Genomic DNA, 21,898 nt, shown 5'->3' on the forward strand with positions numbered 1-21,898 from the left:
CGCTTCCCTGGGTAGGCGAAGTCCTACCAAATTCAAGTTTCTCCTATGAACCAGAAATGAGCCACAATGCAGATGTAATCAATGGTGTATCAGTGACTACAATTATAAGCACCTTGATATTGGTCGCTTAGTAACAATAATGGTTCAATTGACCCATTGCGTTCATACTGAATTTGAGATACTGAGTTACAAGTAGAGATCTGTGTACTTGAAGATAAATGTTTGACAGCGTCGAGAGCAGTACGACAACAAACGAACAACACGAATAGTCTATTCTGATTCAAAAGTACGGTAACAGAGAGGGAAATTTCTGCCAAAGAAACTGCACCAAGCGAGACGGTGGCTTGTGTAATCAGTCATGAGGCCAATGCGGCTACGCATCCATATGACATCCTTTGTGGCCATGAACGCATCAAATTCCTCGAGCGATGGCGTCGTTGTCGGTCGCAGTAACGGATCTTCCGCCATCATGGTCAGAAAGAACGGCTTGAAATCATCTAGACCGTGATATCTCTTTCGAATGTACATGAGCTTGTGATGATACAGCGGAAAGAAAGATAAGATGAAATACCTCACAAATTCAGAAGAATGTAGCACCAACGTTGTATACATCCAGACAGAAAGGGTTGTGCAGAGGAGGGGAGCAGAGAAACTCCGGAGAATTCTTGATCTGGCACTTCATGGCCGTAGCGCGCGCGTCGTTTCTCCCGGCAGGGAAGTGCCGGGTTGTTTCAAAATCGATGATATAGTAAGACACCGGAGCCACGAGGCAGCGAGGTCGCTCATGAAGGACGTGGTAGACGCCATTGTAGCTATGCGGGTATGGGATATGAAAACTCCTTGGACATACACCGGTGGCGTCCATCATGAAATTGCTTGTGCATGCATCTCTACCAATCGATGAGAATGATATTTCGGTATACAAGAGAACGACTTACCCGTGCACGATATTATGTTCGTGCATAAAATGTATTCCCTATCACCGGTGTAGGTATCTTGGTGACAAAAATGGACTAGCCGCCTGCCTCCAAGATCTGTTGAAATGCATCGGCGAACTCACGTCGACAGTGAAATGGGGGGGAGTTGAAGGCACGTAGCATAGGCAAGACTACAAAAACTCGTTGTTTCTCTTCACCTGGAATAGGTATTATTCCAAGGATAGGAATAGTGCGGTTTCGCGGGCCACGAACCATGTCGGCAGATGATAAGTGCTTCATCATGGCAAGTTTCTGTGAGCCTGCCGGTACAATTCGAAGGACGACCTTGACACCATCCTTTATCAGAGTTGCGTCGAGAAGGACAGATACATGCTGCAAATGCATATAATACTTTTTGAGAAACAAAGTTTCAATAAGCACCTACCAGAAAAATATTATCGTCCTCGACTTTGAAGCCATACTTTGCTTTCAGGTCCGTGCCATCCTTCAGAATCCACGATGGGTCCCACTCTGGATGGCCTTGGTCGGAGCATAAATCCTTGGGTTTCCGAGAATGGCAGATGCTTCACCCAAAATAATTCTGCAGCGGTTCGGACATCTTTGAACGCAGGTACGGGTGGCTGGGTTCTGGCCATAATGAAGGAAAAAATGGAAGTTTTCAGTGGGAACTGCCGATCTGTCGGCTTCGGGGACTGGGGACCAGCAGCAGTCAACTATTTGGATCCCGCGAAAGGTACAGTCCCCAGTGAGTCAGAGAATTAATGCGCCATGACCACATCTACAGAGGTCTGGACATTCTTGTCCGCTCGTAAATCGAACCTAATCAGTTGGCTGGTTCGTTTGCGAAAATGGCAGTCCATTTATGATTACTTACTGTCATTGATATCAAATACTCATTTTTTTAATCCCCCCGTCAACTCTGCATTGGTCTAAAATGGTATTTACGTCAACATTTCATGAATCAAGGGAGTCACCGGCGTCTAACTGCTGATTTCATTCTCCACCTGGCATCAAGCCTCGACCCCACTACCCTGCATATTCCCCCGCTCCTTGAAATTGACCTTGCAATCTCATACGGAAGTCCTGGTTTGCCCTTCCGCCTCACCATCTGAACCTACCCAGGTACGCCTCTAATGATGTTCCATGGGCCGTCACCAATCGGGCTGGGGAAATGACGATACGTCGAGTTTATCCCATTGTGTCTATCGTTCATCGACGGTGTGTCAGTGATTGAATCAGTGATAAAGATTCTTTGACTAATAAGTCTGAATGATTCATCGTCGCATTGTATGTCTGTTGAATGTCAGATATGGAGATCAGTGTACCGCAGGTTCAATATAGATAGATCATCATAGACGTTTGACAGCTCTGATAGCAATGTGATAGCAAATGAAAAATACGAAACGGTCTAATCTGAATCAGAAGTACGGTAAAAGAATAGGGAATTTCCGCCACAGAAATTGAACAAATCGAGACGGGGGCTTACACCATGCGTAATCCAGCTAAATGCGACTGCGAAGCCATATCTGATCCTTCGACCCAATGAACATGTCAAATTTCCGGAGCATCTCCTTCGTGGTCGGTCATTTAGATGGATCTTTAGCCATCATCTCAACACAGAACGGCTTGAACTCATCCACACCAGCATACTTCTTTACAGCAACGTTAATTTAAAATAGAAAAAGAGGGCTGAGAACTGAATACCTCACAAAAGCTGAGAAATGTCGCACGGACGTTGTAGACGTCCAGTCGAAATGGATTGTACGGCACTGGGGCACTGAGAAATTCTGGCGAAGTCTTTATCTGACACTTTAGCTCTATGGTCCGTGCAGCATCCTTGCCCTCGGGAAAGTGCTTTGTGGTCTCGAAATCAATGATGTAGTGAAATCAATGATGTAGTATTTGACGGGGGGTACAAGGCACCGTGGTCTTGCATGAAGTCCATGGCCAAGTTCGTCTATGCTGTCTGTATCGGCCATGTGAAAGCCTTTCGGGCAGACATTGGTGGCGTCCATCAGGAAGTTGAGCGTACATGCATCTCTAGAGCAACGTTACTGAAACCCATTTATGTAGAGAGCATCGATGGACTCACCCGTGCGCGATGTTGTTTTCATGCATGAAATCTATACCCTGGTTTGACGTAAGACGAGCCTGAATACGAAGGATTCAGTAGCACACCTCTAATATTTGTCGAAATGCATCGGCAAACTGGCGTCGGCAGTGAAAGTCCGGAGGGTGAAACCATCGAAGGACAGGCAAGATTACAAACACCCTGTCATTCTCCTCGCCAGGTATCGGTATAGTTCCCAGAACAGGAACGGTATGGTTGCGTGGGTCGGAGCGCATTTGGGGCGAGGAGAGGTGCATCATCATAGCTAGTTCCTGTGAACCTACTGGTACGATACGAAGGGCGACCTTGACACCATCCTCGATCCGAATTGCATCTAAGACAACGGACGTATACTAGAAGCAAAGATTTCTCTTAACAAAGAATAACGAAGTAATATAAATCTCACAATCGACCGATGTTGGTCCTCGAAGAGCAGAAAAGAATTCTTTTCTCTCAAGTTGGTGCCATCCTTTTGGATCCATGAAGGGCACCAGTCTGGATGGTACCGAGGGCGGAGCAGGTAACCTTGGTTTTCCAAATACGGTTGATGCTTAACCCAAAAGAGTTCACTAGGTGAGCGATGATCTTTAAACGGGAGCGAGGATAGCTGGGTTCGAAGCATCGTCGTGGCGAAAAGAAAAGGTGACGGACGGTGCCGAATTACTGGCCGTTGTCCCTTGAAGGTTTACTCGAATTGCAAATTTTACTCAGTCGAGTTGGTATTTGATCTGTTCCAAACAGCACCGGTTTCGACCCCATACGCCGATGAACCAACTCTGTCAAAATAGCCAACAGCAATCTCCAGAATGGTAGACCGACTCAGCTCTGGGCAATCTAGTATCTAAGTACGAGGTGTATTGTGAGTGAATTTACCGTTTGTCTCTGCACCAGCTTTCCCTCTTCTCGATATGCCTGTTACCTCAGAAGAAATAAACTCTATAAAGAACCAGGTGAATATACTGCTAAACGACGCTAACCAGGACAGCGTTCGGCCCAAGCCTCTAAGAGACGATCTCATTGAAGATATAAACACGTATGACCACTACGTCTCAATCTTCAACCGTCGTGTATCTGATTTTCTGCTCTTAGGGCTCTTCTCCGACTCAAAGATCTGTCTTTGATTAGCGAAATTCGGGCAAAATTTTATTTCTGGATTCGGAAAGCTCTTTCCAAAGCTCCCGAAGCAGTGCCAACTGTGGCTTCAGTATGCAAAATGATAAATAAAATTCAGACTTCATACGAAGTGAACCGTTTCACTACGACAGTCAGAAATGGTATGATGTGTTGACCGTGAAGACTTACCAGTACATAGGATGTTGGCAACCAGTGTCATGATGCCGAAGTGTCTGTGTTGGGAAACAAGCCGACGACTCGGTCACGGATATGATCCGGACCTTTTAGTCATCGACACCTCGACGCGTACTTACACGTCTGTTCTAGTTGTTTCTCTTTCCTCTCCTTATGGACTATTTTAGTTTACTCTTAGAATATACTAGAACACTTGGAGAGGTATAAAAGCCTCGCAATTGTACCGTAGTTTATACAGAATATCCACCTTACTTCTACTCTTACAACTACCAGCTGCCAACATGAGCACCTGGCGAGACGGTAATATCAGTTTTTCCAGAATGGTTAGCAGGTAAATGTCAGTTCTTTGTCAAGGAGCTTTGGTTTGGGTGAATATACCACGAGACGATATTCCTCACCAGCGTCTGCAGCGGAGAGCAATAAAAGAACCAAAACTACAATATAGCTGTTCATCCAGATGATGAACGTGCGATAAATCTATGTCCATGAGCATCCTAGTCAGCCTCCCGAACAAGTCAGACTGACGAGGGTCTTACAAGGAACGCATCAGCCACGAGGATCGGAAGAACCCATGCCGAATTGTCAATGAGGCTCTAGCGGGACCACCACGGATGTAGACTGATAGTATCATCCGAAACTATGTGGAATACGCTGTACAGAGTGAGTACAATAGTTGTCATGCAGCACTGAAACTCCGGTTAGTCGTCGACAGAAGATTAGACAGAGAACAAACCAAATTGATGAGAAGAAACAGTGCAATATGAGTAACCAGGAGTTACATGTGCACTCGTTTCATTTTGTAGCGGTGATACATGACAAGGCTGCGTTGATACGTGATCATAATATAGGCGCTTGGAGAATATGTCCAACGCAATATCTAGAGCGACAATAAACAGGCGCACCATACAGAAAAGTCGAAAGGTAGGCTCCAACGAAGGCCGATTTGACGGCGTTAGATAGTATTCATATTCATCTGGGAACTAGACATGGAGGTATAAGTAGCCTATGTCTCAAGGAATTTTTTCCGCGGAAGCATATTCATGGGTCAAGATCTTCGATCGCCTCTAAGAGCTTACCTGCAGAGTAAGTATACCATGCCAGAGGGGTCTTCAAGCAGTTTTTCGTACCGAAATGAGATTGGTCAGACATCTGACGCTCAGGTCTAGACCCAGGTAGTGCGGCGGAGATAGCAAGGATTCCCGTAGAGTTTATAGAATTTGGAAAACCGGCCTATCTGTTTCGGCAACGTAAGTGTGAGAACCAGTTACAAGACTGATGAGTAATTATGAATTGATTGCTACTGGGTACATTCTCTACCAAGGTAACTGCTCGTTGCCTCGCCAAAATTGACCTGCAAAACATGGACGTCAGCGCATCTTCCGGAAGATTCGATCCAAAAAAAATATATATATATTTACAGGTCTTTCCAATATCGTCTGGTCCCAACAGTGCCCATGGAACAAGCACCGAAGCACCCTCTGCAGTCGTCTTCCCCCCTGGCGCATACATGTTCAACTTCGTCGATATAAACCCGGGGCTAATCACGTTGACCTTGATTCCCTCGTGTTCGAGCTCCTTCGCCAGCGCAATTGAGTAAGAGTTCATCGCGACTTTGCTGGTGTTGTATGCAACGACATGCATACCGGAACCTGGGGCAGCCTGGGTAGCGTTCGAAGCCATCAGCGTTGACACATTCAAGATGCACGCGTGGCCTTGTGGCAAAGCTCTGAGTAGAGGAAGGAAGGCCTGCGTCGTTTGGATAAGGCCAAAAAAGTTGGGCTCGAAGGCATTGCGGATGACGTCGAGCGAGATGGTAGTAGCCTGCTGCGGCTCGGACATGTAGCTCATTCCTGATAGTATCGTCAGCACCAAACCAAAACAAGAGAAACAATAATGGGACTTCCCTGCATTATTCACCAGAGTATCCAGCCTGGCTTCGGCCTTCTCGATGGTCTCCTTCGCAGCATGGACTGAAACAGTATCGGTGATGTCTAACTGAACATATTTGACATTGAGACCGTGCTCTTCCTTGAGTCTAGCCCTAAGATCGTGGTCATCAGTATAAGAGTCCCACCGTCGAACGGAACCGTCATTCACTGTGCATGTTTTCCAGCTGCCTCATTCCTCGATGACAGCCAAACCGTATGACCCTTCTCCGCCAAAAGCCTCGCAACATCGTATCCAATACCAGTATTCGAGCCTGTGATGAGGATAACACGCTTGTACGGGTCGCTGGAAGCAGCCATGATGGTGGTCACGATACAATCACGATTTTGGATGCCGTTGCCAGCGTTTAGTTTTTAATAGAACAAGATATCGCATGGTGTTCCGTATGCCGTACAAAATGGGAATCCCAAGGACAGGAATTTGAGGAAAAGAAAAAAAAGGAAGAATAACCGTCTCGGCTGGTAGCTGGGTGCTAAGATGTATTTCAGGCCAAAATTAGCGCTAAAACAGTCAGGTGGAGTTTTGCAGAGATCAGCCCTCCTCCCGAGGCTTCGCATTCGCATTCCATGATGTGCGCCGTCGTCGTTCTTTCGACATCATCCTGCTGCTCGCGTAGAACACCAGCCACTGTGCATACAACACGGGCAAGTCAGCGATGAATTCATATTCAATTGTATTGCTGAAGGACCTGTAGGTGGAGGACATCAAGGTCAATGCGGTAGACCTAGATCTGTGACGAGCGAGTTGAATGGGTGTCTGCCCTTCCACTGTGAAATCGCCATGACATTCAACGACAAAAAGTTCCGAGTTGCTCCTGGTTCTATGTGGTGGCTTACTGCGTTCAGCAAGAGCAAGGAAGCGATGAATACGGTGTTAGCGAAGAGGCAGTGGAGGAGGTTGGCACGTATATGCCTGGAGCGAAGACAAGAATGTGACCGCTCTTCTGCCTTGAGGATAAAGATTAGTGTATCATTAATATTAGCTCGGTATTCTATCGGCTCATATTGATAGACTACCATTCATTGACAAAGCAATGCTACGGAAACGACAATATAAAATGAGTTCGCTTCACTGTTTGATAAAGCATATTAATGTCCGGAAAAAGGAAGCATGTTGCACTCTTGGGCTGTATTCTTCGCGTCGAGTGTCTCCGATGTTGCATTTCGAGAGTGAAGTAGGGCATGTACTGTGAAAATTTTTGTTTACACGCTGGCATTAGAAGTCATCCTTAAGCAGCGTACCTAAGGCTTGCCACGTTAACTTTTCATGAGAATACTCTGCGGGATCTGTGAAAATATAGATACCGACCATGGTAACCACCTAGTTCAAGATTGAATGTCATTTCTGGAATGATTCAAAACCTCAGGTACTTACGGATATGGACAGAAGGACGAGGCAAGGTAGTACACCTACAAAGTCTGTGTCTGGAGTCATTTTGCGAACCGATACAGTATTAAACTTGTACCCAAAATGTCACTTGAATTATATTAGCATCGGGAATTGGCTTAACCAGAAGTGGCCTACCAAATCCATCTGGGGCTCCAGGCATGCTTAAACGCAACTGAGTGAACGCAAACACGATCCCAACAGGAACAACGACTATCTCGTTGGTACACAAGCATCCCGCAAGCCCCAGGCTTAAAGCTGGCTCAAGGCTCACAAGAGTAGGCACTTCCTAAAATTTCACGTGAGATTCTATATGTCCAGATGAACAGTTTTACAGATGGAAGGAAGATAGCAATAAGCTTTTACAGGAATATTTAACAGTACTGATAGAATGCAAATCTCATAGTAGAAGGCCAGTGTGCAGACACAGAGAGAGAGAAAATCAGGAACGGACGCACTTGCATGAAACTGGACACCATCTGCACATGTGCCGAAATGAATGGAAACCATAATGGCATCAATATGAAGACACCCTGTAGAAGCAACCCTCCGAAGGTGTTCAGCTACGCAGTAAGCCAAAAATCGACTGAACCCATCATCCGGATAAAACACTCGAGGGGGACAAACGGGACTGTCAGTATCTGTAATCATCGCTACCGCACGCTGGAATAAAGGCACAAGCGAGTATTCGCCTCGGGGATGTCAGCCAGGGGGAGAGCACTGTCGTAGATGGTATTATGTATAGCGTCAATGGCTGCGGGAACTCGCGCATCGTGAAAAGGCTTCTTTCGGCGTCTTTAGCCACGTTGCGCGTCCAATTGGCTGATAGGGTTTCAAAGTCAGCGCGAAATGTAGATCTGAGGTGTAATAATCGTACTTGAAGGCAGCACAGTTCCCGCCTCCCACCAGGACGGTGATAGATCACGGGAAGATATCCGGGGACGTTAACCGACGCTCAAACGAGTTCAATGCACCGAACAGAGAAACTAGTGCTTGTCTAAAAGAAGCGGGTTGGCGACGGAATATTGATGCACATCGAACAGAAATGATGTCAATCAAAATGCGGAGGTTTCACTGCGGATGAGAACGATGGATGGACCCGCATAGAAGCAGTCGAAGACGGCGTTGATTATGTGACGCTAGCGATACCCAGCAACAAACGAGAACGAAACGCCAGAGAAGGGCCAGATCACATCCATAAGAAAGCGGCCCCGGCCCCGAGACCATGACAGCGAAGAACGAAGCCAAGTAAGGGCATGATGGGGGAAAGGAGGAAAAAAGGTTTTGACCGTCGCTTCGAAGAGCGCAGCGCGCCTTTTGTACCCGTCGGGGTGGTCCGTGCACTTGCTATCAGCGCCGTCGTGATGTCGTCATCGACGGTGAAACAGATATTCTCCCTTGGTTTGCCGCGTCATGCCAACTATCCTGAAGATCGGCGTGCCGGTATGAAAGGGAATAAGGAAAGGCACACACACTGACGTCATCACATGTATCTCCTTTCATACCTGGTGATATTTAAGCAAACGGAGCAAAAGGCGAATCCGCGATCCGTTGTCGTGATATGCATGCATTTTGAGCGGTCCGAACCCCGTTTGCTTGCGATGGATATGCATATCAGGTTATCTCCTCTGAACGTTGATTTGCAAAGTCCCTCGGGCAGACAAGCCTTGTCGCATGCACGAACAGACAAATACCGGACGACCAGGGAGATAAGTCTTGTTGTATAGTACAAAGCGAACAGTCATATAATAGCCTGGTCGCGTCGAGTCAGTACAAGAGAGGAGGACAAAGAGGAACTTTGACGCACGTAGATAAAAAAAAACGATATACTGATACAGTAATGTATGTTTCTACCTTCAAAAATAATCCATCAGTGACAGATCATCAGGGGGGTACATAATAGTTAGGAGCGTACTTCGGACCGCCTAAACCTTACTCTTCGTCTATCCTGGACTCCAGATGATTATCTTTCCCACTAGTCCCGCTCTGATGCTATCATGACAAGGGATTAGCAACCAACCCAAATAGCCACCCAAATAGCCCGCGTACCTGCCGTAGCTTCGCGAGATGAATTTTCAGCGTCTCGGCATAGTTGTCGAAGCCCAGCGTGGACATCGCATACAAGATATCCTCCCCTCCAATCGTCTTCCTCTTCTCCATTTGACATTTCTCCGCCGCCTCGGACGTGATGAAGGAAATAAACTCTGAGACACATTCCTGGACGCATTCTTTCGCGTCCTTGGCTATTTTTGCGGTGGGCGGGACGGAAGACTTCATAATTCGGGACACATTTGCTATCTGCATGGGATAATAAGGTATCGCGCAGGCAGAGACATGGCTCAGTGGCAACGTACAGGTAGGAACCGATCCTGCTCCCTGTACTCTCCAACCTCCTGTTCAGTAATGGGTAACGGTTCCGGGGGATCCTCAGTTGGTGGCTCCAGAGGTGCCCCATCTTCTTGGGCAGCGAGAATTGGGTGAAGTTCCGCCATAAAGGCACTAACGACAGCCGGTCGTCAGTCGGATTATCCCTTCCCTTGACAACGAGTGGGTGGCACACATACCTCCGCAGCCGCGGAATGCTTCGTGAAGTACTGGGTAAGGACCTATCAACGGCGGTGTCTACAAAAAAAGCGCTTAGAGAGAAGGCTATATGATGTGTGCGGACGATGAAGGACGCGATGATTTATGTTGAGAATCTGAGAATCGTCAGGGTAATGACGGGTCTAGGTGCATCTAGGCCCCTACACCATAACTTATCCGAACATCACGTGGTTGGTCCACCTTTTTTTGGCGGCGGGTCGGCTCTCTCCGCGGGGTCTGCCGATCTAGCTATGCACTCCAGAATCATGTCATCTGAAACTCTGGCTCGCCAGTGGATCCTTTTCAATCACGTACATACGCCAGGTAGAGAGCGACGGACCATGTTCAATCCTTAAGTATTATAATGCATCCAATTCATCCTTCAGAGAATGTCACATATAATAATTCCCCGAGCGTAAGATATTCCATCTATCAATACCGTCCGTGTTTGAGACATTTCTCGAAGTGCCAGAATGCTTTGAAGCATTTGGAGAGTATCGGAAGGAAGAAGACTACGACATCTTAGAACCCAAAAGATATTTCACTCTAGAGGTGGGAGAACGCAGCAACACCCCTGCTTGGATATGTCGCTTGAACTCTTACTTTACCGAAGCGTTAGTTTTTTTTTTTTTTCCAAGTCCGTCTGTCTCTGTGCTGTATCGATTCTCCGGAGTGGCCAGAAGATTGACTGACTGGAAAGCAATCGGGGTCGGGGGGGACACCATTCGGTCGGTCCTCTTAGCCCACAGAATCAAATCACACTTCACTTTTTATGAGTTAGTTAATATGAGACGGACGGACAGGCAGAGGCAGGCCTTCTTATATCGATTTCGGAATCGAGGCACTTGGAATCTCATGAAGAAGGACATATCGACTTGCGCGCAGCGCTGGATAAAAAATGGACGGGGGAGCAGGGTTATATTGAAGGCTATGGGCACTTCCCCTCAGGACTCTCACTACAAAAAAACCGAGTAGCAGGTTTACAACAATCGAGGAGATGGATGGTATACTAATTAATCGAGACCCTTTCAGTAAGACTTGCCTGACTGTACTTAAAAAACCCATAAAGGACCTGAAGTGTGCACGAAAAGTGCACTTCAACCTTTCCTCACGCCTGGAGACATATTGCCTAACAACCCACCCATCACCCATGGCACGAGGATGCCACGAGGCGAACCATACACAATGCTCAGCCCTTCCCGTGCTCTAGTCCCCAACGTTAACGTAGCGGCAGACTGAATGAATCTCCAGGCGCCCTGCCCTATATAAAACTCAAGCCCGGATGTATATAACGAACGACATACACGTCCCTCGGCATTATTAGTATTATTACGATTAAGGGTACCCTATAAACTACACGACCCACGGAAACCTCGACTTACAGAGGAGGGGGGGAAGGGGGAAAGGAACCAGCCCAATACGGCAAACAAAACAGACGGGTTATCATGGCAAACGCCAACCCCACCCTTTAATACCCAGGCAACGCAATGACTGCTCCCGCCTTTCGTGGCCCGTCTCTAGGAGCGATATTACATCGGAAAGGTTTAATTCGGCTACGAAAAAAAAAAAAAACATAAATAAATTTAAAAAAAAAAAGAGCGCCAAGGACAAGGAAAAGGAAAAGGAATAAATGATCGGGGGCAATTAAAACTTTAAAAACCACATACCTGACAGGTCCGGGTATAGCCTCAAAGATCGGTAAAATTGGCTTACCGCCCTCAGTTATGGGCGTAATAGTGAACAGGGACAGCACTGTCGCTATCGTAATGAAAAGCGATGCATCAGCCAAGCGAAGACCTGTCAAGGAGGGTTCGTGCTGCCTTTAGATACCGCCACGAGAACAAAGGGAAAAGATCATACCAGGACAGATCCTATGCGAATATTCGTCAATCAAAGTGTTAAATGAAGAGAAAACACACGCATTCTGACCGTCTACCGAATCCAAATATGACGTCACAGGGATTCCTCTCTGGATTGGGACCCAAAAATCGGGAAGGGTTGAATTCATGCGGGCGCTTGTGTGTCGTCGGATCGTGTGTGATGTTCCTGCGGGGTATCTCACGATAATGACGACTTAATCTAAAGACGGGAAAGGGAAACTGACCATATATTGACGACAATCACCGAGCGCTCAGGAATATAGTACCCGTCTTGAATATCGGCTTGCGTCGTACAGTGAGGGAGATCTTTAGAACCAACGTAAAATTAACGATCAACAACCACCAAAGAAAGAGAAATGTCGTAAAAAAAACTTACTCTGGGGAACTGGCGGATGTGTCCGAAGGATCTCTTTCCGTATGGCATCAATGTAAGGAAGTTGCTCCCTGTCCCCGAAAGACGGCAGCCTGTCGCGTCCGATCACGCCGTCTAATTCAGCCTGAGCCCGTTTCTGAATATCGGGATGTAACGTCATCATTAAAAAGAAGACGTGCAACGCTATACTGGTCTAACAAACCCAGGTTGAGCAGCGGACAACGGATAATAAACATTGCGATAGGAGGCTGCTCACTGTCTCTCCTCCAGCTGTGGAGAACAACAACTCAGGTCAGCAAGATAGCGCAAGAAAGAAAGAAAAAAACGCGCTAGTGCGCACACCTCACCTCCCATCATTGCGCCCGACGCGTGTTTCAAGTATTCTTCCTCCTCGGGCGAGATTCCCTTTTGAAGCCATTTAGAGACGAACGACTCTCCGAATCCGCCTGTGGCCTAAAAAAAAAAGTGACAATGAACTACCGAAAGGCGAGAACGGGGTCTGGGGGACTGAGAGAATTAATTACCATATGCTGCTTGACGAGGTTAAAAGGCGCGTCGACCATGACATTGTAATGTTCCCTCCACTCGGCAGCAACTGTCTTGAAGCCGGCTCCTGGGAACCATGACGGCACGTACGACACTAGAGGCACTAAAATCAGAAATTTGGAAGAGAAGGAAACAAACATTACGAGAAGCCACGTACGGATTGGAATTGCATTAACCAAAAACTCCGAGGGTTCGCATCCTTTGCCCATTTCTTCCATGGAACGAGTAGCGTTCTGGATAAAGTCATCGTTGAACGAAACGGCTTCGTGACCGTACGCAATCTTGAGAATAATGGCATCGGCGTGTCTATCAAAGACGTCAGACTTCGTCAGGGGACAGCAGTGTCACTGAGCTATTCACAGAGTGATATGTTCGCTGAAGTGGGTAGGCGCTTCGAGAAGGCGTTTCGCGAAACATCGCGCCATCCTCTCTTCGTGGGGGAAGAAGGCCCTTATGGCGTGATTACTTCCCAGCTCCTTATATACCATCTTCCTCGAACTTCGAAGCCTTCGCCCGTAAGGCATGATTCCCATCGACAGTTTGCACCCCATGAGCTCCCCAGCCATCGGTATGCGCGGCCTGTCAGAGTAGATCTTTCCCTTCTTGTCGAGCATTTCCACAGCCTTTTCGAACGTGTTTATGACGACGATAGTCATTCCGAAGACAGTGGCGGATATGATGTCGCTGCCTATCAGGGTGGGAATGAAAAACACTGCTGGCTTCCCCCGCGAAACAGTCGTAAGTAAACGCACCGTAGACCTTTCCCCACCGTGCATAGACTTCCCCTCCATCACTTTCAGATGGGATATCTGAGAGAGCAAGGTCAGTCGAGTACTACGCGACAGAATCGGCGGCATGAATACCAAACATATTTCCGATGAGAAAACGACCTTTTGGTCCCGGAGGCAAAGGTGGACGCGAACGCCTGCGTGCGAAAAGAATAGTCGAGAAGAAAAGAGCGGCGGCAAGCAGAGCATAGTCCAGCGATGTCCCCGACAGCATGATGTTACTTGCAAGAAAATTAGATCCAAGCACAGCACGCAGATGGGCAGGATTAAATAGGTCGGGGGTGTATGCGGAAGAACGTCTGCGAATTCGTGGCTGACGACCTTCATATCTTGAAGAATCCCGGAATCAGAACGGGCTGATGGAAGCATGGGGGGGGTGACAAATTTTTAATAAGGCCGATTCGATTGCCTGACAATGACAGAACCGCAATACGCATTCAGAACATGGACAAGATTGGGCTGAATAACTAGCCGTCAATCATGGATCTGTACCCATTTGTTAAGCTTGGATCTTTACGCTGACCCCATTCAACTTACGATGTCTTTTTGCCGCGGAGGCTGAACGGCAGCATTGACTGACCAGGCCAGGTAGCTGATAAACAAAGGCGGTATCCCAGCGCGAAACATCGGTACCAATTGGCAAGACATTCAGCTGTTTGGGTCGAAGAAACGATGCTGAGCCGATGTGCGGCGTCGTCAGATGTTCCTTCCACATTTGGGATCAGCAAATGACATTCGGGCCGCGGGTCGCTATGGTTCTACAGTGCGGTATGATGCATTTGGGTTACCACGTAGACTCTGCGCACTGACTTACAAGGTGATCACAGGACTTGGCCTCCTTGATTGAAATTCATTCTTTCCGCGATGAAGTCTCTCCAATTGTGAACGGTACATAAAATGCACACATTAGTGGTGAATAAACGCGTCAAGCGACTCAAGTACGTGAAGCTAATTTGAAAATGAGAAAATAGTGTACGACCAAAAGTGAGGGAGACCACACCTTCCCGAGTCCAGCCCGATTCGACGTCCTCGTTACCGTTACCGCCTTTGCCTGGATATAATTAACTTTTAGCCCTTAGCCCTCAGCCCTCAGGGATCATCCATATACGCCAATCACTGTTGCACTTGAGTACCCGTATACACCGGCGATGACGCGAATCCATGCTGTGCTATTATGGTCCCCGAAATAAGGGTGGCAGGACGTGTCTAAACGTCCGCCAACCGTTCAGAGTCATTGGTCCTAGTGTCTTAGACATGTTGTCACGTCATTGAAGCTCTCTGTTAGATGGATTGTCCAACGCCAGACTGTAGGCGGCACTGGTCGTTTAATTCCTATACCGCAACGTCTCAGGATACGACAAGAGCGGGTGATGAGAATAAACAGACATCGAAGATCGCTGCTTGCCGATAGCCGTGTATGTGCAATACTGTTGTTCTGGCCAGTGGATTTTGGATCGTGCGGCGATGAGATCAACACATATGGTTCAATTCCGTAAAGGGACTATAAATCATCCGAAACGCCGTTAGCCTGGCGCTTGACAACGTCGAACCAACATCGGCGTCGAACCCACCAGCTTGGCGGGTAAATAATACCCATAAACAACTTGCGGGCCAGCCACAGTAACACTATGGTGGAGTACACCTACGACTGAAGCGACATGGATGCATGTGCCCACCGCCCTCATCCCCGGAAGGTTTAAACCCTAACATGTTGACTGTCCCAACTTCGTCTCTTTGACACGTCGTAGACGTCAAAGACGAGACAACAGCGACAGCAATAGCATTGAGTTCTGGGATGTTTAGGGCTTGTTCTTCGTCATTAGACTCGCCAGAAAAACCCACGCTGTGGGATAAGGGTGCGTCGTGACCAGTTAGTGACGGCTAAGAGTCGAGATCTGTCAGTGTGGAATTCACGCGCAACATAGAGAAAAGAAAAGCACACCTTCGCTAACTCTTACAGAATCACAATGAGACTTGTTGCAGAAACGACGAGATTACGAAGACTTTCCACCCTCTTTCTTGAGGAAGAACAGTTTTTTCCCCCTACCCCACGGCGAGATATTCATGACACAAATTAATAGCGTTAAACGAAGCGGCAGCAGTAGCAGGTTTCCTTGAATCTAGACGTTGAGATAAGGAGAATGCCACCAAAGACTAACGTTAGTACGCACCGAAGATTGAAAAGCTCCGACGTCGTATATTGTGCGGTCAAGGAAGGTCCATAGCGTGTGGAAACTAGATGGACATAAATACGAATCAGCCCATCATCATGTATCGCAGAAGAATGAAGCTTACATATTTTGGGCTCAAGCGCTCAATCTTGAGTCTGCCGCTCCTGGGGTGTACCAATCAAACCAATCCAACAATTCGAGATCAGAATAGCAATAGTGTTTCCGCTTGAACTCCAAGGATAAGGCCACTGAGTATGGGAGAAGTACGAGTCGGAACAAGTCGTATCCCTGTTCGGCGAACGAACGCAGGTGGCGAATCAATAGATACCTTCCACAATTCTCGCGACCGCCACGTTCCGGCCCATCGTATCCACGGATTCTGTAAAAGCTCTGGTAAATAATACGTCAAAGGCAGCACAAGGCTTCAGACTGACCTAATCTTCCAAGACAGGCTCCATTCCAGGTCGTGTCTGTATAGAATGTCGGTATATGCGCCCTCTTTGTCCGTGTCGGACGGGTTTTTTCACCCCGCTATGCGAAAGTAAGAGAAAACGTCGGTCCAAAGACATTGAGACTAGACTCCGCCTGGTTCTCGCATGAGAAACTGGTGAGGAATTGGAATAAGACGCGTACCGAGACCGATACTGATATCTGCCATAGATGTCCATACCCGCCAAGCTAACAGGATAGGAACGTAGTGAAATATTACGAAAGGTAATACGGTGCGCGTTGAGAGTGCTGACACGCTGGAAGCGACGGATATCCCACTCAAACGAGAAAAAGGCATTGGTGCAAGTATTCTTCGACATTATCGAGAATTCCGGCAGCCATGGACGTCTCCATCTGTATCTCCTGGGGCTCCATCGAGGCAAAGACCGCCTTTCCAAATAATCCGGCTTGTTGTCCGTGGCTACCCTGTCCCTACGTCAGCCGCGAGGCACCGTGTCATGGCGTCCATCCTCCCGGATACTGCATCTTTGTTAGCCTAACTCGTGAGTCAAAAGAATGGACTGCAACGCACTCGTGTGTGATGCCAAGAAATCCTTCGCTGTGAATCTCTTCCGTCCTCGCTTTGGGAATCCTGCAGCTGTTGGTTGGCTTGAGAATTGAAGACACCGTATGGCCGGTAAATTTGTGGTGAGGGATACATCGAACAGACATACGGTACTTGGCTCGTCGTGGACGTCGATAGCCAAGAGAATCAAGCAAGCGCGAAAAGGTCACGGATGATGTAATCGCAGACTCCTAACCCTATTCTTGGGTTTCCGCAAATCTTGATCGTCAGAGTTTCTGCTTTACACTGCCCAGAGCCCAAGAATACTTTTTCATCAACGGGAATTATATATAATTCTTTTCAGAGTGCTATGGGATAACGCATTCGACCCTCTCAGCCAGTCTCCAGAATGGTAACCCCAGCCTGTGCGTGTGCGTTGCTACAGCGCTGTTATCTGTAGTCTTCCCAAAGTTTCATTTAAGGTCATTTTTCTTCTCGATCCGCATTTACAAGGGACAGGTGTTTTGCTTTCTATCCATCTGCAATTGACTCGAGCACGAGGCCAGCCACAATGGCATCGGATATCACGTCTAGTCCTCGGCGCTCCGCGTTCAATTCAAGTGCTTAAACTTAAGCTTCGAGGCACTTGTATAAAAAACCCTGTGCACCACCCACGTTCCCACATCACAGACGTTTATCCTGTCACCCACCACCAATACGAATGTCAGACCCAATCCTCGGTCTCCTGAAAACCAAAGTGAGTAGAGTAGTCGTTTACAAGTACTCGAAAGATCTCTGAAACTACTAACACGACACTTTAAAAGGCCTCTGAGGCATTCAAACAAGGCGATTTTACCACCGCCCGATCGCTTTATTCGCATTCAGTCGATATCGATCCTCAGGACGATACTCACCCCTTAAATCGCTCTTTGATGAATTTGCGACTCACAAGGTGAGTACCTCTGCCTTCTAATCTCTCGAGGATATTCGCTAACAGATCTCAATCAGATGGTCGGATGCCGAAGAAGACGCAACTAAAGCGCTAGCGCTCTGCCAATGCACGAAGAACGACCACAAACAAAAGGCTTACTACAGGAGATGCCAGGCCAGACGAGAGATGGGCGATATCGTCGGTGCCCAAAATGGTTCGTGTTCGTTTCAGAGACTGGCGCTTCCCCCTCCTTGATTATCTTGAATAGATCTCAAAGCCTTTGCGTCCACGGGAGGCGCCAGAGATCTTGTAGATGCCGAACAAAAGAAGATCGATAGCTCTATCACCACTCCGCAGCTGGTCCCCGCGCATCAGTCTCTTTTACTCGAAAGCAAGTCTGCGCCATCCGAACGAACGTACTTCATCGACGACGCCGGCAACAAAGGTCTCGGGGCATTCGCAGCCAGAGACATCCACCGAGGAGATCTCATCCTCACCGAAAAACCGCTCCTCCCTTTTCCCCACAACTCGCCTTCCAGGACAGAACTCCGCCTCGCCATGGATAACCTCTCCCCAACGGATCTTTTGGTTTTCCTTTCCCTGAAAAACACGCGTCCCGACCGCGGAGACACCATCGACGGCATATACAAAACCAACGCATTCGCCAACGGCGGGATCGTCATCGAAGCATCGCGTTTCAACCATTCGTGCCGGCCAAACGCACGCTACTCGTACCACGAGGCGACCAACCGCCAGCGGATTTTCGCCCTCACGTACATCCCAGAAGGGGAGGAAATATTTGTGTCCTACCTCGCCAGCAGGAACGTATACGGCGCTACGCGTAATCAGAGACAGGCGGCGTTGCGCGCTAAGCAGAACTTTCTATGTTCGTGTGCAGCCTGTGGTCTCGATCGCCAGCTGTCCCTGGAAAGCGACAGGCGCCGGACGGAGATCAGATCCATCTGGGATCGAATGCCGACGTTCAATCCGCGTACCGATGGCCGTGCATATCTCCAAATCGTCGTCAGGGCAATCAACCTGATGAAAGAGGAGGGATATTGGGCGGACGCGGATGATTTCGCCAACGAGGCGGCCGCACTCTGTTCTATGCACGCCGATTGGGAGTCTGCGAAGTATTGGCATGGGATCGTTTATGAGACTAGAGTGGCGGAGTTTGGAAAGGATAGCGCTCACACGTTCAAGGCTCGTAGGGATTTTGAGGATCCCCGTTCGATTGATCATCCCTATGCGGGAGTGTTCCACGGGCAAACGTTCGCTGATATTCGTTTGTAAAAAAACGATGTGTTGTTTTTTTTGCTTGCAGTAGAAGGTCCTTCCGTCGTATGTTTAGCTACCAATTATGCCACAGGATTCCATCAAGGTGGCGATTTGATCTTGAGCGTCAGAATGTGATATCTGAATGATATCAGGACAAATTTAGGTCAGATAAGCGAGCATGTAAAAGTGCAATCCTAAGTTAGTAGAATGCCCTGATCTTGATGCAAGGATTAGCGCTGAATATATTTCTCGATTGAAGGGCAAGTGATAGTTTATAAATGGATTCATGGCTGAAATGCTACTCTTTTATGCAGTCACGAGTACTGCGAATATCTATAAAGCCAGTTCTGCTCGCCAGGCTAGCGACGCGTCGTCTCAGTCACGCATATTCCACGTGACGAATGACAACGGAGATTAAGAGACAGGCGGCGGCTAAGGCGGTTAGAGATGAACATCGAAGCAAGCGTGTGTCCCACGTTAATTTGTGGATACCCATGACGGCCTTGTATAGTTGTAGATGCTTTTCGAATACTTGATTCTAGGGGGGAAAAGCGCCAGGACAACCAAAGCCTTGTTTCCCAGGCTATTTCTGCAGGCTGCACCGCCTCCTATTGGCTTCCTACGTGACTTCGGAGCGAATGTGGATGCTCAAACTGCGACAAGGGCTCCAATGTTGGCTCTGCGTGCCTACTGCGGTAGATACTGTCGTACATTAAGGTAATTTATATTGATATTGAACATCCCCTAGTCACGTCGCATTATATTTCACATTTTTCACTTCGTTCAGGTGCTCAACAGCATCATCGTGAGTAGTGCGTGTTGTTACCCGTTTGACGGATTCAACGTGGTCGTATGTGTATAGCATACAGAGAGCCCATCTGTAATCAATCATTCGTCCATACTGCGAACATTTTCTCTCCCGTTGTAATCCGCGCTTGGGAAATCAGGCGAAAAGTGGTTATGTGCTCGCATTCTGTTTCGCATTAGCACTTGGTCCAGACTACGTTGCACCAAGATCCTTCTCATGTGGGGTACCAAAAATACGACTCTCATGAGATGAGTTAAGGGGATTTTCATATCCACGGTTCTTCGATCATATAGTTTGCCTGACAAACGAATGGTCGTGCCGTAAATGGAGCCTGCGGAGTATGATGAGTCAGTAATTATCGAACCTGAGAGCACTGGAGAACATACACAGACGAACAGATTACATCCCCTCACGGAAGGAAAATCGTTCTCGAATTTCTGGACTTGCTCTTCAAATATATGCTTTCATATGATTAACGGTCCTATTCGACTGGAGGACATCTCGAAGCCCGCCTACCTTGTAATCACTGCAGTTCAACGCTCCCATCCATTCTAAGAACCCTGAATGCTCCTTTCCGCCTTTGGTGCCGCCCATGCTTCGTGCCTTCCATATGACAACTCTTGCGTTTCGGTTAACACGCATATACTCAGCAATGACAGAGGTTACGGGACAGTCCATTGCCCCGCCTATGATCCCATAAGCGACAAAAGCTAGCGAGGAGGGGTGTCCTTCCGGTGGGTCTTCGATTCGTTTCTCGAGATGGACTGACATGGTGGAGCGGAACAGAGGAGTGTTATTCTGACTAAGCATTAGGAAAGAAGAGATAAAGCACTTCTTGAGCGTCTATCCAGGATGACCCGTGCATCAAAAATACTAGTCACACGGTGCGAATAGCGTTTCCATATGTCGTTCTGGGTTCCTAAAATGTCACCAGGGGTGATAAGATAAAACGATTCTATCCACAGTACTTCCATCCGCTCGGAACTTTGATAAAAAAAACATAAACAACGCACCAAACCTAACCACATCCTTCAGATACTCCTCCTCCTCCTCCTCCTCTCTATCTCTCTCCCAAACTCCTTGAGATACTTCCACTCAGACATCAACGATCCCTAACCAGCCATCTATTAAACACGGCGCACCTCCATAGCCCTCCTCACCTTTCCCCAAAACCTTCGTACTGCCTCGACACATGCAACGCCTCCTGCTTGAACTCTTCCCAATTCGGTTCGAGATGTACCTCTTTCAGTTCTATTTTCACCGCGATCTTTCCTGCCGTACGTCGTTTGGGTTTTCGGATTGGATGGGTTGGATGGTCGTTGGTAGTCCGCGCCATGTGCGAATAATGTCGGTGCACATAAGAAGGAAAACAGGGCCCCGCCAAGGAAGAATGGAACACGGAGAATCGTACCAGCAGCGTCGGAGTTCGAGAATGTGATGGGCAATCTGTATCAGAGCCGGCTCCGAGTAGTAGTAGGCGCGAGAGAAAAGCAAAGGACTTCTGAAAACAGCAACGTCAGAATCTCTGTCAGCGAAAAAATGGCGCGACAACGTGATATCTTATTGACTGCTACTCTCACAATTACCGAGGGGTCCTGTTTCCTCTCAAAAATACTTCGTAGCAGTTGATCATATACTTAGTCCACTCTTTCCTGCTCCAACCTACCTCTGTTCTCCTTATTCCACAGCCAGTGTATGAGCATACGTCATTCATAACCTCCAACTAAAGTCCACAAGTCCCAGTGCGCCATTGGGTAGATAAATACTCGAGAACGACGCCATGCACAATAACTACAGAGCTGAGAGAACACATCCCCACCTGGAACTCTTGCCGCTGGAATCCCTACATGATACATT

At 47.8% G+C, this 21,898-nt stretch overlaps 9 protein-coding genes across 9 annotated transcripts; 2 read left to right on the forward strand and 7 right to left on the reverse strand.

Annotated features, from left to right (window-relative positions):
• Window positions 1-450: 450 nt before the first annotated feature.
• On the reverse strand, window positions 451-1,532 carry BT62DRAFT_574888 (uncharacterized protein). Its single transcript, XM_043181449.1, has 5 exons — window positions 1,363-1,532; window positions 1,026-1,310; window positions 939-976; window positions 572-890; window positions 451-513 (listed from the first exon to the last, which is right to left on the reverse strand). The coding sequence occupies exons 2-4, from the start codon at window positions 1,218-1,220 to the stop codon at window positions 581-583; spliced, it is 543 nt and encodes a 180-aa protein (XP_043034148.1). The 5' UTR covers window positions 1,221-1,310; window positions 1,363-1,532; the 3' UTR covers window positions 451-513; window positions 572-580.
• A 989-nt stretch (window positions 1,533-2,521) lies between these two features.
• Window positions 2,522-3,670, reverse strand: BT62DRAFT_1012425 (uncharacterized protein; the record flags this gene model as incomplete). Its single annotated transcript, XM_043177925.1, has 6 exons — window positions 2,522-2,590; window positions 2,643-2,801; window positions 2,855-2,978; window positions 3,031-3,068; window positions 3,117-3,401; window positions 3,455-3,670. The coding sequence occupies 6 exons, from the start codon at window positions 3,668-3,670 to the stop codon at window positions 2,522-2,524; spliced, it is 891 nt and encodes a 296-aa protein (XP_043034149.1).
• A 286-nt stretch (window positions 3,671-3,956) lies between these two features.
• BT62DRAFT_1012426 (uncharacterized protein) lies at window positions 3,957-4,435 on the forward strand (the record flags this gene model as incomplete). Its single annotated transcript, XM_043177926.1, has 3 exons — window positions 3,957-4,081; window positions 4,138-4,312; window positions 4,361-4,435. 3 exons carry the CDS (start codon window positions 3,957-3,959, stop codon window positions 4,433-4,435), a joined length of 375 nt encoding a protein of 124 aa, XP_043034150.1.
• Window positions 4,436-5,331: 896 nt separating this feature from the next.
• Window positions 5,332-6,627, reverse strand: BT62DRAFT_937793 (NAD(P)-binding protein). Its single transcript, XM_043187401.1, has 4 exons — window positions 6,454-6,627; window positions 6,261-6,397; window positions 5,775-6,206; window positions 5,332-5,707 (listed from the first exon to the last, which is right to left on the reverse strand). Exons 1-4 carry the CDS (start codon window positions 6,600-6,602, stop codon window positions 5,670-5,672), a joined length of 756 nt encoding a protein of 251 aa, XP_043034151.1. The 5' UTR covers window positions 6,603-6,627; the 3' UTR covers window positions 5,332-5,669.
• A 1,264-nt stretch (window positions 6,628-7,891) lies between these two features.
• BT62DRAFT_574933 (uncharacterized protein) lies at window positions 7,892-8,577 on the reverse strand. Its single transcript, XM_043181450.1, has 2 exons — window positions 8,567-8,577; window positions 7,892-8,511 (listed from the first exon to the last, which is right to left on the reverse strand). The coding sequence occupies exon 2, from the start codon at window positions 8,338-8,340 to the stop codon at window positions 7,999-8,001; it is 342 nt and encodes a 113-aa protein (XP_043034152.1). The 5' UTR covers window positions 8,341-8,511; window positions 8,567-8,577; the 3' UTR covers window positions 7,892-7,998.
• An 838-nt stretch (window positions 8,578-9,415) lies between these two features.
• On the reverse strand, window positions 9,416-10,165 carry BT62DRAFT_937794 (histone-fold-containing protein). Its single transcript, XM_043187402.1, has 3 exons — window positions 9,739-10,165; window positions 9,497-9,681; window positions 9,416-9,442 (listed from the first exon to the last, which is right to left on the reverse strand). The coding sequence occupies exons 1-2, from the start codon at window positions 9,991-9,993 to the stop codon at window positions 9,622-9,624; spliced, it is 315 nt and encodes a 104-aa protein (XP_043034153.1). The 5' UTR covers window positions 9,994-10,165; the 3' UTR covers window positions 9,416-9,442; window positions 9,497-9,621.
• Window positions 10,166-11,465: 1,300 nt separating this feature from the next.
• BT62DRAFT_575156 (cytochrome P450) lies at window positions 11,466-14,205 on the reverse strand. Its single transcript, XM_043181451.1, has 13 exons — window positions 13,962-14,205; window positions 13,824-13,880; window positions 13,432-13,759; window positions 13,229-13,377; window positions 13,050-13,165; window positions 12,873-12,978; window positions 12,782-12,795; window positions 12,529-12,718; window positions 12,377-12,458; window positions 12,202-12,318; window positions 12,133-12,143; window positions 11,940-12,069; window positions 11,466-11,825 (listed from the first exon to the last, which is right to left on the reverse strand). The coding sequence occupies exons 1-13, from the start codon at window positions 14,071-14,073 to the stop codon at window positions 11,741-11,743; spliced, it is 1,497 nt and encodes a 498-aa protein (XP_043034154.1). The 5' UTR covers window positions 14,074-14,205; the 3' UTR covers window positions 11,466-11,740.
• A 3,186-nt stretch (window positions 14,206-17,391) lies between these two features.
• BT62DRAFT_937797 (SET domain-containing protein) lies at window positions 17,392-19,336 on the forward strand. The gene is made up of 4 exons (XM_043187403.1): window positions 17,392-17,781; window positions 17,849-17,976; window positions 18,033-18,169; window positions 18,224-19,336. Exons 1-4 carry the CDS (start codon window positions 17,746-17,748, stop codon window positions 19,246-19,248), a joined length of 1,326 nt encoding a protein of 441 aa, XP_043034155.1. The 5' UTR covers window positions 17,392-17,745; the 3' UTR covers window positions 19,249-19,336.
• Window positions 19,337-19,612: 276 nt separating this feature from the next.
• BT62DRAFT_1080670 (uncharacterized protein) lies at window positions 19,613-20,822 on the reverse strand (the record flags this gene model as incomplete). Its single annotated transcript, XM_043179599.1, has 6 exons — window positions 20,558-20,822; window positions 20,428-20,502; window positions 20,349-20,372; window positions 19,986-20,167; window positions 19,857-19,935; window positions 19,613-19,771 (listed from the first exon to the last, which is right to left on the reverse strand). The coding sequence occupies exons 1-6, from the start codon at window positions 20,810-20,812 to the stop codon at window positions 19,613-19,615; spliced, it is 774 nt and encodes a 257-aa protein (XP_043034156.1). The 5' UTR covers window positions 20,813-20,822.
• Between the last annotated feature and the right edge of the window lie 1,076 nt (window positions 20,823-21,898).

The sequence above is a fragment of the Guyanagaster necrorhizus genome, assembly GCF_019112545.1.
Source record: "Guyanagaster necrorhizus MCA 3950 unplaced genomic scaffold BT62scaffold_46, whole genome shotgun sequence".
Classification (NCBI taxonomy): domain Eukaryota; kingdom Fungi; phylum Basidiomycota; class Agaricomycetes; order Agaricales; family Physalacriaceae; genus Guyanagaster; species Guyanagaster necrorhizus.

Bases quoted from the DNA above. Each gene is read 5' to 3' on its own strand.
- BT62DRAFT_574888 (XM_043181449.1), bottom strand. From the start codon at position 1,220: ATGATGAAGCACTTATCATCTGCCGACATGGTTCGTGGCCCGCGAAAC. The intron at 977-1,025 runs GCAGGCGGCTAG...CACCGGTGATAG, and splicing joins CATTTCAACAGATCTTGGAG to GGAATACATTTTATGCACGA. The intron at 891-938 runs GTAAGTCGTTCT...ATCGATTGGTAG, and splicing joins GAACATAATATCGTGCACGG to AGATGCATGCACAAGCAATT.
- BT62DRAFT_937793 (XM_043187401.1), bottom strand. From the start codon at position 6,602: ATGGCTGCTTCCAGCGACCCGTACAAGCGTGTTATCCTCATCACAGGC. The intron at 6,398-6,453 runs GTGAATGACGGT...CCACGATCTTAG, and splicing joins GCAGCTGGAAAACATGCACA to GGCTAGACTCAAGGAAGAGC. The intron at 6,207-6,260 runs GGAAGTCCCATT...CGATACTATCAG, and splicing joins TACTCTGGTGAATAATGCAG to GAATGAGCTACATGTCCGAG.
- BT62DRAFT_574933 (XM_043181450.1), bottom strand. From the start codon at position 8,340: ATGATTACAGATACTGACAGTCCCGTTTGTCCCCCTCGAGTGTTTTAT.
- BT62DRAFT_937794 (XM_043187402.1), bottom strand. From the start codon at position 9,993: ATGCAGATAGCAAATGTGTCCCGAATTATGAAGTCTTCCGTCCCGCCC. The intron at 9,682-9,738 runs GTACGCGGGCTA...TTGTCATGATAG, and splicing joins ATCTCGCGAAGCTACGGCAG to CATCAGAGCGGGACTAGTGG.
- BT62DRAFT_575156 (XM_043181451.1), bottom strand. From the start codon at position 14,073: ATGCTGTCGGGGACATCGCTGGACTATGCTCTGCTTGCCGCCGCTCTT. The intron at 13,881-13,961 runs GTCGTTTTCTCA...TTGCTCTCTCAG, and splicing joins TTTGCCTCCGGGACCAAAAG to ATATCCCATCTGAAAGTGAT. The intron at 12,979-13,049 runs GTAATTAATTCT...TTTTTTTTTTAG, and splicing joins ACCTCGTCAAGCAGCATATG to GCCACAGGCGGATTCGGAGA.
- BT62DRAFT_937797 (XM_043187403.1), top strand. From the start codon at position 17,746: ATGTCAGACCCAATCCTCGGTCTCCTGAAAACCAAA. The intron at 17,782-17,848 runs GTGAGTAGAGTA...ACACTTTAAAAG, and splicing joins TCGGTCTCCTGAAAACCAAA to GCCTCTGAGGCATTCAAACA. The intron at 18,170-18,223 runs GTTCGTGTTCGT...TATCTTGAATAG, and splicing joins TATCGTCGGTGCCCAAAATG to ATCTCAAAGCCTTTGCGTCC.